The 13109-nt window shown below is 29.1% G+C and overlaps 1 protein-coding gene and 1 long non-coding RNA gene across 2 annotated transcripts; one reads left to right on the top strand and one right to left on the bottom strand.

Annotated features, from left to right (window-relative positions):
- The first annotated feature begins 778 nt into the window (after positions 1-778).
- LOC109337076 lies at positions 779-4896 on the top strand. The gene is made up of 3 exons (XR_002106398.1): positions 779-792; positions 1744-1746; positions 4808-4896. It is a non-coding gene; the product is annotated as an uncharacterized LOC109337076 (long non-coding RNA).
- Positions 2710-5819, bottom strand: LOC109337075 (cytochrome P450 71D8-like). The gene is made up of 2 exons (XM_019573950.1): positions 4834-5819; positions 2710-3369 (listed from the first exon to the last, which is right to left on the bottom strand). The coding sequence occupies exons 1-2, from the start codon at positions 5752-5754 to the stop codon at positions 2734-2736; spliced, it is 1557 nt and encodes a 518-aa protein (XP_019429495.1). The 5' UTR covers positions 5755-5819; the 3' UTR covers positions 2710-2733.
- Between the last annotated feature and the right edge of the window lie 7290 nt (positions 5820-13109).

The raw sequence follows: 13109 nt of genomic DNA, 5'->3' as shown, positions 1-13109 counted from the left end.
TCTAAGTAACAGGTTACGTGTGTGAGAAAAGAGTTATCGAACTTAAAACTGTTCAGAGTAATCCATTACTGCATTTGAGTAACAGATTACCAGTTTTACAAAAGCTGAGTAACCGATTACCCAAATGGTGTAATCGATTACTCAAAATTCGAATTTATAAATTCAGTGGACAGAATGTTTGGGTAATCGATTACCCAATGTAAGTAATTGATTACTGAAGACTTTTGAAAGAGATTTCAGATTTCAAAACGAAAAGTTTTCACTCCAAGCAAAATCTCTTCACTCCAAATAACTCCTACACTTTCAGAAAGGCACATTGGATGTTTGGAAAGCCTATATAAAGAATCTAAACTCTCACAACATCAACACAACTTTCACACAGCTCTCATAAATTCTCTCACTGTTTTTCTGCACTTTTGCACTAAGTTCTTAATCTTTCAAAAAGTTTTCACAATTATATTGAGCATTATTACTTAGCATACAAAGAGATTTGATTGGATTGCAAGTGATATAATATTTCATACTTGTAAAGGCAATCCAAAGCCATTGTAGTAATTCTTCATTCATTGCAAACAATCTTTCTTTCACAGGGTGTGAATAGAAAGGGGATAAAGTGACTTGGAAAAGTGTTTTCTAAGGGTATAAATATTAGTGAGTGTGTAAGGTACAGAGAGATCTCGGAGTGAGATATTATAATTACAACTCTTAATATTTAGTGGAAAATCTCTTGTGCTGCAAGAGTACTGGACGTAGCCTTCGGTGGACAAGAAGGTGAACCAGTATAAAATACTTGTGTACTCTCCTTTCCCTTTCCTCTTTACTTAAATCTTGTTTATTATTCTGCAATATTATCCGCTGCACATTAACTCTTACATTTTGCAGAAAAAGTTACTATAATTTTAAGTCAACTAATTCACCCCCTCTTAGTTGCAATCCTGTTCTTACATCCTCCTTTTGTATTGTTGATTCTTGATTTCCAATTCTGTCTTTGATCATCTTGATTTGTTTGTTGTCTATTGCTTGCTGAGTTAAAAAGGATCTTGGAATTTTGTGGATTTTCACTAACTGGTTGTCCTTCTTGTTGTATAAGCAAAGAGAAAGCTTTATTCATGGTAGGAAAAAGTTTCATCATCAGAATCTGAGACCATGTAGCATTAAATTCCTCATACACTCCCTCTAGGAAACAAATCACATATTCTATTTCACAATATTCTCTATTCTTACTAGCCAATTCACATTTGCACTTAACCTTACAAACACATGCACAAAGTGGTGTTATGGATTCAAGTTCATCCCATAGGATCTTCATATCAGTGTAGTAACTAGAAGTGCTTCTGTCCCCTTGCTTGATTGAATGAAGTTCTTGGAGTAAGTTTGAGAATATGAAGTAATCATCCTTAGAGAATCTTTCTCTAAGGTCTTGCCACAATTCCCTTGCACCATCAATATATACTATGCTTTAGGATATTTGAGGTGTCAAACTCCTAGTGATCCAAGAGGTCGCCATAATATTACAATGTTCCCATATGTTAAAGTTAGAGTTTGACCTGCATGGTGTACATGTTGGTATTGAACCATCTAGGAACTTGAATTTGTTTATAAAGAGCAAGGCTCTTCTGATTGATCTGCTCCATGATTGGTAATTCGTGCCATCCAATGGAGGAGAAACTAGGATGGCCCCTGGACTTTATCCAAAGTGTAGGTAGTAGGGACTTTGTATATCATAACTGCTGTTATGAGTAGCTTGTTGGTCCCTTTCTTGCTCAATGCTCTATGACATTTGTTAGTGAACAAAGGGTTTGAATTGGCAGAAGAAGGAAGGAATGAAATGGGTGAATGAGTGGAGAGATGCGCAATAAAGGTAAACTAGTACATTCAAAGAGAAAGCTCTGATACCATATTACAAAAAGTAGAAAAATACCTAATGACTCATTTATTGATTATTGAATTGAATGAAATACAATATATTTCTCTTGTATCTTTTTCAGAAAGTTGAATGCCTTACTTATATACAAGTGCAAGAAAGTAAAGAATCCTAACTAATCTAACAAACACTCAACTTACCAATTGGAGTGAAAAACACACGTTAAAAAGGAAAATAACAAACTGCAAAACTAGTTAACTTGCATTCTAAGAAACTAATACTAATATGAGTCTGCTTGGGCATGATGAACTTCATCCTCCTTGATCATGCATTGGCTTGTGGACTGAGTTTGTCTTGGTCATGCTTGGGTTGGTGTGTTGATGAGGGACTTGAATTTCTTCTTGGTCTGGATGTTCTTGTTGGTCTTGGTCTAGTTGTTTGCCTTTGGTGTGGCTAGCTGCCTTGGCTCGATAGTCAAGTGTGTTTGGTGTAGATTTAGGCTTATGTTTGTGTTGTATATTCAATATAACACACCAAATTTCCTAATAGACCTAAAGGTTAAAAATTTTATTCCTTAAGTGATACTTATTAAGAAGGGAATCCACACACCCGAATGATATTAATTCTTTACTCGTGAGGCATACCTTAGTACAAAAAAATAATAATGAAAATGCTTGAGAAATTAAAAACTGGTGTCTGAGTGATAATGATGATGAACATTTTTTTCATGTTGCACACCAGTCTATATTAGTGCGTGAGATACAAGGTCATAAGCAGGAAATACTGTTGTTCCTACATTTCCAAGTTATTTAGACTAAGCCAGTACAAGACATTTTCATGAAGGGAATACTTATATGGAGTAGAGTCAATTAAACATTGACATTTTCATGAAGGGAATACTTATATGGAGTAGGAATCAAATACAAGTTGTTCTTCTTTGCCACTGCAGATCCAAAATCTTCACTCATATCCAACTCATCTGGTTTCATTCCATTGGGGAGTTCCCAATCAAAATGGTAAAGTAATACAGCTAAAGGAAGCTCAATAATAGCTAATCCAAGTGAAGATCCTGGACACATTCTTCTTCCTGCCCCAAAAGGAATGTACTCAAAGTTGGTCCCTTTTAAATCAAAGTTGGCACTATCAAACCTTTCAGGAATAAACCTTTCAGCATCATACCAATAATCTGGGTCTCTTGCAAGTGCCCATGCATTTACTATAACTCTAGTTTTTATGGGTATTTCATATTCACCTATCTTGCATTGTTGTCTACATTCTCTTGGGACTAAAAAAGGAGCTGGTGGGTGTAGCCTCATAGTTTCTTTGATCACTGACTTGAAGTAACTAAGTGAAGATAGGTCCCTCTCATAAATTGTTTCTTTTCCTTTAAAAGCTTCTCTTATTTCAGCTTGTACTTTCTCTCTTACTCTTGGATTTTTCATTAGTTCTGCCATTGCCCATTCTATTGTTGCGGCTGAAGTATCAGTACCAGCACCGAATATGTCCTGGATACATTTTAAGAAAAGTGTACTTTCAAATAACTAAATATTAAGCATAATAAAATTCATATTATGGTTGTATTTGTTTGAAGAAGATAAAATAATGGATGACTTTGTTTTCTTAAAAATGCATGTGTAGAAAAAAATTATGCTTGACCTTCATGTACAACTGATTCCTCTAATATTTTTTAGCATCTCCACTTTATGCTTTGTGAGTGATTGATATATAGCATAATAGGAATGGTATGATTCAAAATGTAAATCCAAGAGTCTTAATTATAGTTATTGTAGCACTAGTTATAACTAAATAATAAATAAATTAAGAAATCCAAGACTCTTACATTAAGAAATCCAGCTCTCTTAATCCAAAACTCTTCTCAAAAAGTCTATTTAATCTAAATAATAGAGATGAATATGGGTCGGGTTGGGATATGTAAGGTTTGTCTCTAACTCAACCATAAATGTTGGTCAGATTATTTTTTGAACTCGGACTTGATCCTAAACCTGAAACTAACATGAACATAAATATTGTCTGGGATAGCCTTTAAAATCAAACATAGACCCGATATAATACATACTTATTTTAGATAATGTATTTTCAATTACTTATCATTATGAATATGTAATTTACATATAAAATGATATATGTTAATATATATTGTTAATCATCTGTATATGATGAAAAATTATAGAATCAAAGATACTTTGTGTCATTACTCTGTACATAATTGAATAGAGACACACACAAACATGATAAGTGAGTAACCGTGGGTCGAGTCGGGTCAGGTCATGCTTGGTCCTACCCAACCCTAAATATTGACTGAATTTAATTTTTAAACTCAAACTTAGGCCTAGACTCGATGAGTCCCATTCCTATTTGGACCTGATCATGATTGAGCTATACCAAGTGAGTGGTATGGTCTGGTCATGCTCACTCATACTAAATAGTCCATATCTAAGTTTCTTAAAAAGCCTATTTAACATAATATGATGGCCTATATAATATTATTATATATTTTTATTTATTTATATAATATATACATAAAGTTAATAAAAATATGTAAATCATTAGGCAATTTCTTATCTAGAATTTGGGAGGTAAGTTTTGTCAATTAAAGTTAGCTTATTAACCTTTTTAAGGAAAAAATCTTAAACCGACAAATATGTTAGACTTTGGATAAACAATAGAATAAATATTATAGAAGAATATCATATAGTTTTTCTCGAGGGGCTAGTTTTTCTCGAGGGACTAGTTTTTCTACTTAGTGATATTGATTGACTTCCATATTGTATTATTAATCATTTCATACTACTTTTCAGATTTCTTAAATATTCTTTCTTTGTATTTCTCATATTTTAAAATAATCATAGGGGTTAGTATAAATAAGAAAAAAGTCCTAAAATATTTTAAATATATATATTCTTAACACATAACAAAAAATAGGATAAAGTCCTATACATCTTACTAACCCATATTACTGCTTTAATGTTGGCTACTGTGAGAGGAATATCGAGGCTGTCATTTTGTTGCACCCGCAAAAGAACATCAACAAGACTTTCCTTTTCTTTCTCATTCCCTGCTTCATTTGATGATAATCTCATCTTTGATTGTTGTTTGTTGACAATGTTTTGTAACATCTTATCCATCTTCTTATGCAGATTCTCCAATTTACCTTTCAACCCAGTAATGAAATGAATAGGTTTCAGTGAAGGAAAGAATTCAGCCACATCAAAACCTCCAGTTAGTTCAATTGCTTTCTTAAGAAAACTTAAAATTTGATCTTCATACTCAGAGTTATCACCAAACACTGCCCTAGAAAGCAATGTACTTACTAAAGAGAAAACCCCTTTTGTAAGATTGAGTGGTGCTGAACCTTGACATGATAAATGAATTGATTTTAAGAATTTAGACACCTCATCTTCACGAATGAAGGTGAAAGATTGAACCCTCTTGGCACTTAGAAGCTCTAAGTTACATATTTTCCTCATTTGTCTCCAGTAATCATTGTATGGAGCATATGCAATGTTAGTTGCTTCATAGAACAAAACTTTTGCCGCAAGAAACTGTGGCCTATCAGCAAAAGCTATATCATGTGTCTTCATAATCTCTTTGGCCATGTCAGGGGAAGATACAACAACTGTGGAAATTTCACCAAATTGAAGGTGCATTAGAGGTCCATATTTGTGGGATAGGTTTCTAAGGGCATGGTGTGGAAGTGAGCCTGCCCCTACTATCTGGTGCAAGTTCCCTATTAGAGGTAGCTTCCATGGCCCTGGTGGAAGTTTATGTGCCATACTGTTTTTGCCTTTGATTTGCTTATAAATCTTTGCAAGCAAAAGTGTAAAAAGGAGGAATAAGATGGTAACTGGGAAAGATAGTTGGAGTTCCATGGTACAAGTGAAACAATTAAGTTTGAGTGTGATGTTTCTATCTTCTACCCTTCCCTGGCATGGTATTTATACATTTTTAGGTAGTACTAAACAAATCAATTATGGAATGAGATTCTTAGAGGTTTTTATGGAAATTAAGGTTTGGTTGGTTTAATAATGGTTAAGGGTGTAAAAGTTTAGTTTGATTTTTTTGATTAATTTCGTGACTAAATGTAACTCGAAGATATTAATTAACCGCAACTTTTATTGTAGGAACTAAAACGAACATAACTGTTTATGAATGGTTTGTGTCAACATGTACCGTTTTCATGCTTTTTAAAACAAAATCATAGATTAATTGAAAATTTAAAATATATTACAAGAGACATTGTTTGCTCATAAAATGTAAAATACTACTATTATTACTGTAAGAAAATATAAGTCATAAATAGATGAGTAAATAAATTGAAACTCATAATTGTTTGTTAGTAATATATATAACGATTATATAACATAGAAAGAAAAAAAAAGACTATATATATAGTAGTACAATTCATAATTAATAACATATATATCTATTAGTAATGTATATAACAATATAATTTATTATTAGTAGCATACATAAAATTAGTAAGATATATTCAATTATATAAATAAATAATATTAATATATATATATATATATATATAAATTACATAAAAAATAGTAACACATATAATATTACAATTCTTAATTGATATATATTAGTTTCAAATCCAAATTATTAAGAAACTGAAAAAGTAATATATATATATATATATATAATAATTTAGTAAGTAATAACATATATAACACTAATGTATATATCTATTAGTAATGTACACAACAATATAATTCACTATCAGTAACATACATAATTTTTTTAATAACAATACATGTATAAGTTAGTTTCAAATCCAAATTATCAAGACATTGGGAAATAACATATATATAATAATTTAGTAAGTAGTTAGTTGAAGAACTCAAACAACAATACAACATTATTCCAATGATTTCTAAATATCTAAACCTATGTGACAAACTAAACATAAATGGTTCCTTAAAAAATAATAAGACCAAATCAGACTACATTTTGCAGTTTTGATTCAGTTCGATTCTATTGATTTTGTAGTTTAAAGTGGAACTATATCCCTAATAATAGTAATCAAAACAATTATATAACGAGATTCTTTCAAGGTTTTTAGGTAAATATCATGAATGATTAGATATAAATTTCGGTGGCTTTGATTAAACAATCTTATCTTAAGAAAGAATAATAAATAAATACTAATAATTGACAGGCTTTGCAAGAGGAATAATCTTCGTGCTTTGTGAATTTGAGATATATTCCATCTCCATTTTTGCCAAACCTTTCTAGGATTCCATTTGGTTATGGACCGCTATTTCTAGTATTCTATATATAGTGGAGTGTATTATTGAGACCCGCTCCGTTATTTTATTTTTTTTGACTCAGATCTGTTCTAGATGAATGTTGATATTTGTTGGGTTTGTTTCAGTAAGTTCTTAGGTACCTAGTGGATCTCCAGGTACCCACAAATTCAAAATTTATTAAAAATAATTGTGAGTAATTCATTTCTTACAATCTTATATGTTATTTAGACAATCAACAGGAGAAAAAATAAAACATAATTTAAAGTTTTAAACCCAAATTGACTATTAAATACAACTAATTTTACTCAAATAAACATAAAAAATAAAATCAATACTTCAACATTATGATGTAAAATTGATTTAGTAACAATTGTTTAATTAACATAACTTTAGATTATCTATGTGAATTAACAACATAACACTCCTTAGCAATATAGCATCATTATTTAATAACATAACACTCATATTTATAAATGAATATGATATTACAATTATGTATTAGCAATATAACATTACAATTATCTTTAATATGATATCACAATTATATATATATATATATATATATTAAGGAAGAAATAGCGAGTCTAGGTAACCACGAGTCTGTATACCTCATTACTCAGATCTATTCAATATCAAGTCTCAAAATCTCGGGTCTCAATTATCTACGAGTCTAAAAACACTGATCCAGACTCAACCCATTGCGAGTACTCGTAGATCCGAGTACCAATTGACATCCCTATTACTAACTAATATAACAACAATTTAATATATACAATATCAGTACAAAGATTTATATACAATGAATATATCATTACCAATTTATTTGTATTATTTTTTTGAGAAGTCAATAATAGTTAAAAATAAATAATGGATAATTGTCTAACAATATATAAAACTTTTACACTATTATTACATACATTTTTACGTCTATAAACAATCGGTAATGCCCAATTAGATATTTATTACTTTACCGTTATTTTCTAACTAATATCACTCATAATAAATTTTATATATTTTATTATGTTAAAATCTTTATTATCAATACTAATTTTAGATATAAGATAGATAGATGATTTTACTAAATATGATTATTTATTAACAAAAAACTTTTTATGATTATTTAACAAAATAATAAATATTGATTTGTTCCAAAAATAAATTTGATTTTTTTGTCATTATAGAAGTCATCAATATTTTTTTGGTTTAATCATGATATATCTTCATCTTATTATCATAATAGTGTGCTAATTTCTTTGGACTATAGGTACACCTCTCAATAATTACATCTCTAAAGGAGTGATCAATATGTAAATAAGAACAAATTGTCATTCTCATTTCCACCATGTCAACAATTTATTTTATGCAATGACCTTATTTTATACTACAAAATGTAGAATAGAATAAATAGGTAACAGACTTGTCCCACGTATATGTATATTTTCCATCCTTAGATATCAAATATGCAAAGCTTTCACTTTATGTTCAACGCTAAATCCAAATCCAAATCCACCATCCTATACATAACACCAAATCTAAACAAAAATATCAAGTAATAAGCACACTAGTGAAATAATGTTACATACAGGGACATTTTAAAGATATGACAACACAACATAAAAAAAGTAAGTTAATGATGGTAATGACAAAATAAGATTAAAAGTTATTGCTAATTTAGACTATTATTGGTATTATTAGCTGCCTCTGTTTAAAACTATTCAACAAAAAATTTTATAATTAATAAAAGGACAACATATAGAATTTAAATTATAGTTTGGAATAATTCAATTCCATTTGTTCCTAATTGATCTATCAAAACTTACATGAACTCAGAATGATAAATTATATACTTGAATGTATACCTTTCGTTATCACCCATCAATATAATTGCTATTGATGAATCATATTTAATTTATGCCTATATATGGTTTTATTTCTTTAGTCCAAGCCTGCCCTTACTATATAGACCTATCGATAAAAGACTTGAACCATAAACCTTTAGCCACAATCCTTTTTCGTTTAATGTTGGGGGTGACATATCATTTTTTTCTATGAGACGCTTTAAAATAATATATTATATTTAATTTATATTTTTTAAAATTGTTTACCATATTATAATCTAAATATACAATACAAAGATATATTTATTTATGAATGGAACATGAATAATATTCAAATTTTACAAAGCCTTACAAAAATAAGTTAAGCATGTGATATAATTATATTACGAAAGATGCAATCATTTCTCATCAACCAAATAGACCATATACATGTAAACTAAAGCATTAACCATAAATGGTTACTTTTGGAGTTTTTACACAAACTCAAATAAAGTTTAAAAAGATCAATACAATTATCAAGCATAACAAGCTAACTACTTAACTGGGCATAGAAGCTCTTCCAAACATTCGCACCAAACCCACAGGAAACTAATAGATGATCAATAGTTTCTATGTCCCGATTACAGAAAAGACATACCATATATGCTTCTACATGAATAATCTGCCTTTTATAAAGTTCTGATTTTGTTGCAATCTACCCTTTAAAACCTTTCAAATAAAACAACAAACTTTTGAAGGCACACACTTCAACCACATTTTTCTATGCAAATTATCTAATTCATAAGGAGAATCATTAAATTGAACAAAGTATAAACCCTTGACAAAGGGAAACTCTACAAACTAGACTTAAAAAGATTAATCAAATTCAACAAACACTACATCAGAATAGTAAAACATCAACACTTAAAATTGTTATTTCATAGCGCTTATTAGGCGTTGTCTATGTGAGTGCAGTAGAATATAAGGTTATATTCAACAACACTTTTAAGTCACTGTAGAAAATAAACATTTAACCGCACTCACTGAAGCAAGTATTGTTAAATATCTACTTTTAAATAAGGCAAAATCGCTCTCAGACATTATATCAAAACACGTAACAAGCATGCCCAATTCTACCACATTTACTGGAGATTTGACAATATAAAAATCATTCTGAAAACCCAATTCATAAACCATTGCATGAACTGATCTCCTTTAGTTCAAATTTATTAACCTAGAAGATTATATGCAATAATGAAAGGAAAGAAGGTGATGAAGATGTAAAGGATAAATCTATGAATTTCTTATCTCCCTTAACTGAAGAAATAAGAAGACAAAAATACATAGTTTATATTCAACATAATAAGAATCAAATTAAAATTTACATAGAAAATATAGATGAAAAAATAATAACCAAATGCAAGAAATACATACAGAGATTGCAGTTTGGTAAATCACCAACAGCTTCACCTAGCTTCAACCTTAACATTTCATATATTATAAAATAAGCAGTTAACATAGATATAAATGCAAGCAAGAGGAATAAAAAAAAAGATAAAATAAGATAATGATTCACCTTGTATTTGAAAATAGAAACCAAAAGCAAATAACTTGCTTGAAGAGAGAAGCTATGAGAAGAATAAGAGTAAGAGAAATATAATACTGAATAATAAGTATATTACTGTGTGTGAAGATTTGTTTTTAAATCTGCAAAGATTCGCGTTCACTAAATCACAATATTTAAGCAAGTGCGGTTAAATAGATTTAAATCAATAGCGTTTGCTTAAAAAAATGATGTTAAATATCAAAATTCTTTAAAATTATTTAGTTGTCATATTATTTCAACTTTTGATAATGGAATGACAAACAACATAATTTACTTATCAAATATAAGTTTTTGTTGTGTCAAATCACATACCTTAATATTTTATTTTAATGATATTGGTTGATGATTTAGAATTTTTATGAAGTAATAAACATTTGCATTTTTCATATATGCATGACCAAGTTGTGTTATAACAATTTGGATTGTTTTCGTGTAATATTTACTAGAGTTATACCTTTCAAAATAAAATTAAATAATTTCATAAATACATATTAACTAATAACTAAAACAAATGTTTTTGTCAACATATGACTTTTAATAGCACTTTTTTATGCAAGCGTTGTTGATTTGAATCTATTTTAACCTCGTGTATCGTAATAAACGTTATTGATATGTCACCTTAACTATACTTATTTGAGCAAACACTATTAAATAAATTCAAATCAACAACGCTTGCTTAAAAAATTGATGTTGAATATCTTAGGCAAACATACAAAGCACTTTTTGAAGAAAGCGATGTTAAAACTATATCCACCTATCAAATTTAACAGCGCTTGTTTAAAATAGCGTTGTTAGTTATCTTCCGTATTATATTTAACAACGTTGTGCTAGAAAGTGCTGTTAAAGAATCGTTACTAGATGTGAATTCTGACGTAGTAAAATCGTTTTAAAGACTTATATTAACCTAACACTATCACACAAAAACTATATTATCTCCACTTAAATAGATATTGATGAAATATATTTCCAAAAATGGTTTCTTATCAAGTTTCCTCATCAAGAAAAATTAGTTGTCAAATTCTCACCTGTAAGAAGGAAAAAAAGAACTAAATGATTAATAATAAAACTCAATAAAAAAAAACTTTAGTGACGAATAAATAATATAAACTTGATATGTATCTTATTTATTATCTTCCCTAGTGTCTAAATTCTTACAACACAATTAGGTATGGGTACTAGAACCATCTTAAACCTATTGAAAACAATGAAATATATGTTTTGAAATTAAAAAGTATAAAATTATTTTCATACTTCATTCACAAGATACTTTAATTGAGATTCGTTAAAGGTGTTTGTTCCATACCAAATTTATATATTTCATCATTTTAAATTTTAATCTTTATAATTTATTATATTAAATTAAATATATAGATAGAAGATATATAGTTATTTTACTTATTATTATGATTATTTCACAATCAAAAAAACTTATTACGATTATTTGAAAATAATAAATAATGATTTTTCGTACAATAAATTTGATTTTGATGTCATATATAGAAGTTATCAATATTTTTCGGTTTAACTAATGTTACGACTCGATTTTCGGTTGGAAGACCGGCCCTGCGACTTAGGGAGAGGTGAACTCGATTTCTACCTCTTCCGATTGATTTGGAGTCGCCACTACGTTTTTTGCGGTTAAAATGTAGAAAACTCTGGTTTATGCACAATTAGGATAAAAAATGGTCTTTTTGAATAGAGTCTCTGAATCTGGGAGTCGATTACGGATCGAGAAGATATTAACACCCGTCCGCCCGTATTAAAACGGTATCCTCACTAATCACACATATTTTTATACCCTTAATACTTATTCATTTAAAATTCAATTAGTAAAACCGAATATATTTTTTATATATTATTTTTTTATTTACATCTGACAAGAGGTTATCCCGCTCCTACGTATCCCCGGGTGCAATAGGGAAATCAAGAATACGTAGTTCTTAGTTCGAAAATTGTTTAGCTACTTTGATTAGTTGTTAGTGATTTAGAAAATATCAGTAGGTTTGGAAATATTAATTTATTGAATTGGTTAATATATAATTGTTTCAATTCGATAAGACTAATAGTTTAGAAACGATGTTGGTCGTAGACCTTCTCCTTATTTCCAGGGGAGTTAGAGGCGACTCGAATCGTAACCTTACTAGATCCCATAAAATTTATTTGGTAATAGTTTCTAATTATTAGTAAATATAAAATTTGGGTGATAAAATAGTTTATTAATTATATATATAGAATTAATACTTTAGAGATGGGGTTTCTCATTTTCGGAGAAGTTAGAGACAACTCGAACCATAACCTTACTATAAAAATTCCTTAATTAATTTGATAATATAGTTTCTAATTATTCATACATATAGAATTTTAGTGATAAAATAATTTATTAATTATATATATAGGGAATTAATAGTTTACAGGGTTGGTTGTAGACCTCCTTCTCATTTTCTGATAAGTTAGAGACAACTCGAACCATAACCTTACTATAAAAATTCCATAATTAATTTGATAATATAGTTGAATTATTTCATAATTATAATTATAGAATT

Source organism: Lupinus angustifolius, unplaced genomic scaffold, assembly GCF_001865875.1.
Source record: "Lupinus angustifolius cultivar Tanjil unplaced genomic scaffold, LupAngTanjil_v1.0 Scaffold_1_980, whole genome shotgun sequence".
In the NCBI taxonomy this organism is placed as follows: Eukaryota; Viridiplantae; Streptophyta; class Magnoliopsida; order Fabales; family Fabaceae; genus Lupinus; species Lupinus angustifolius.
This window is presented reverse-complemented; position numbering and strand designations above follow the sequence as displayed.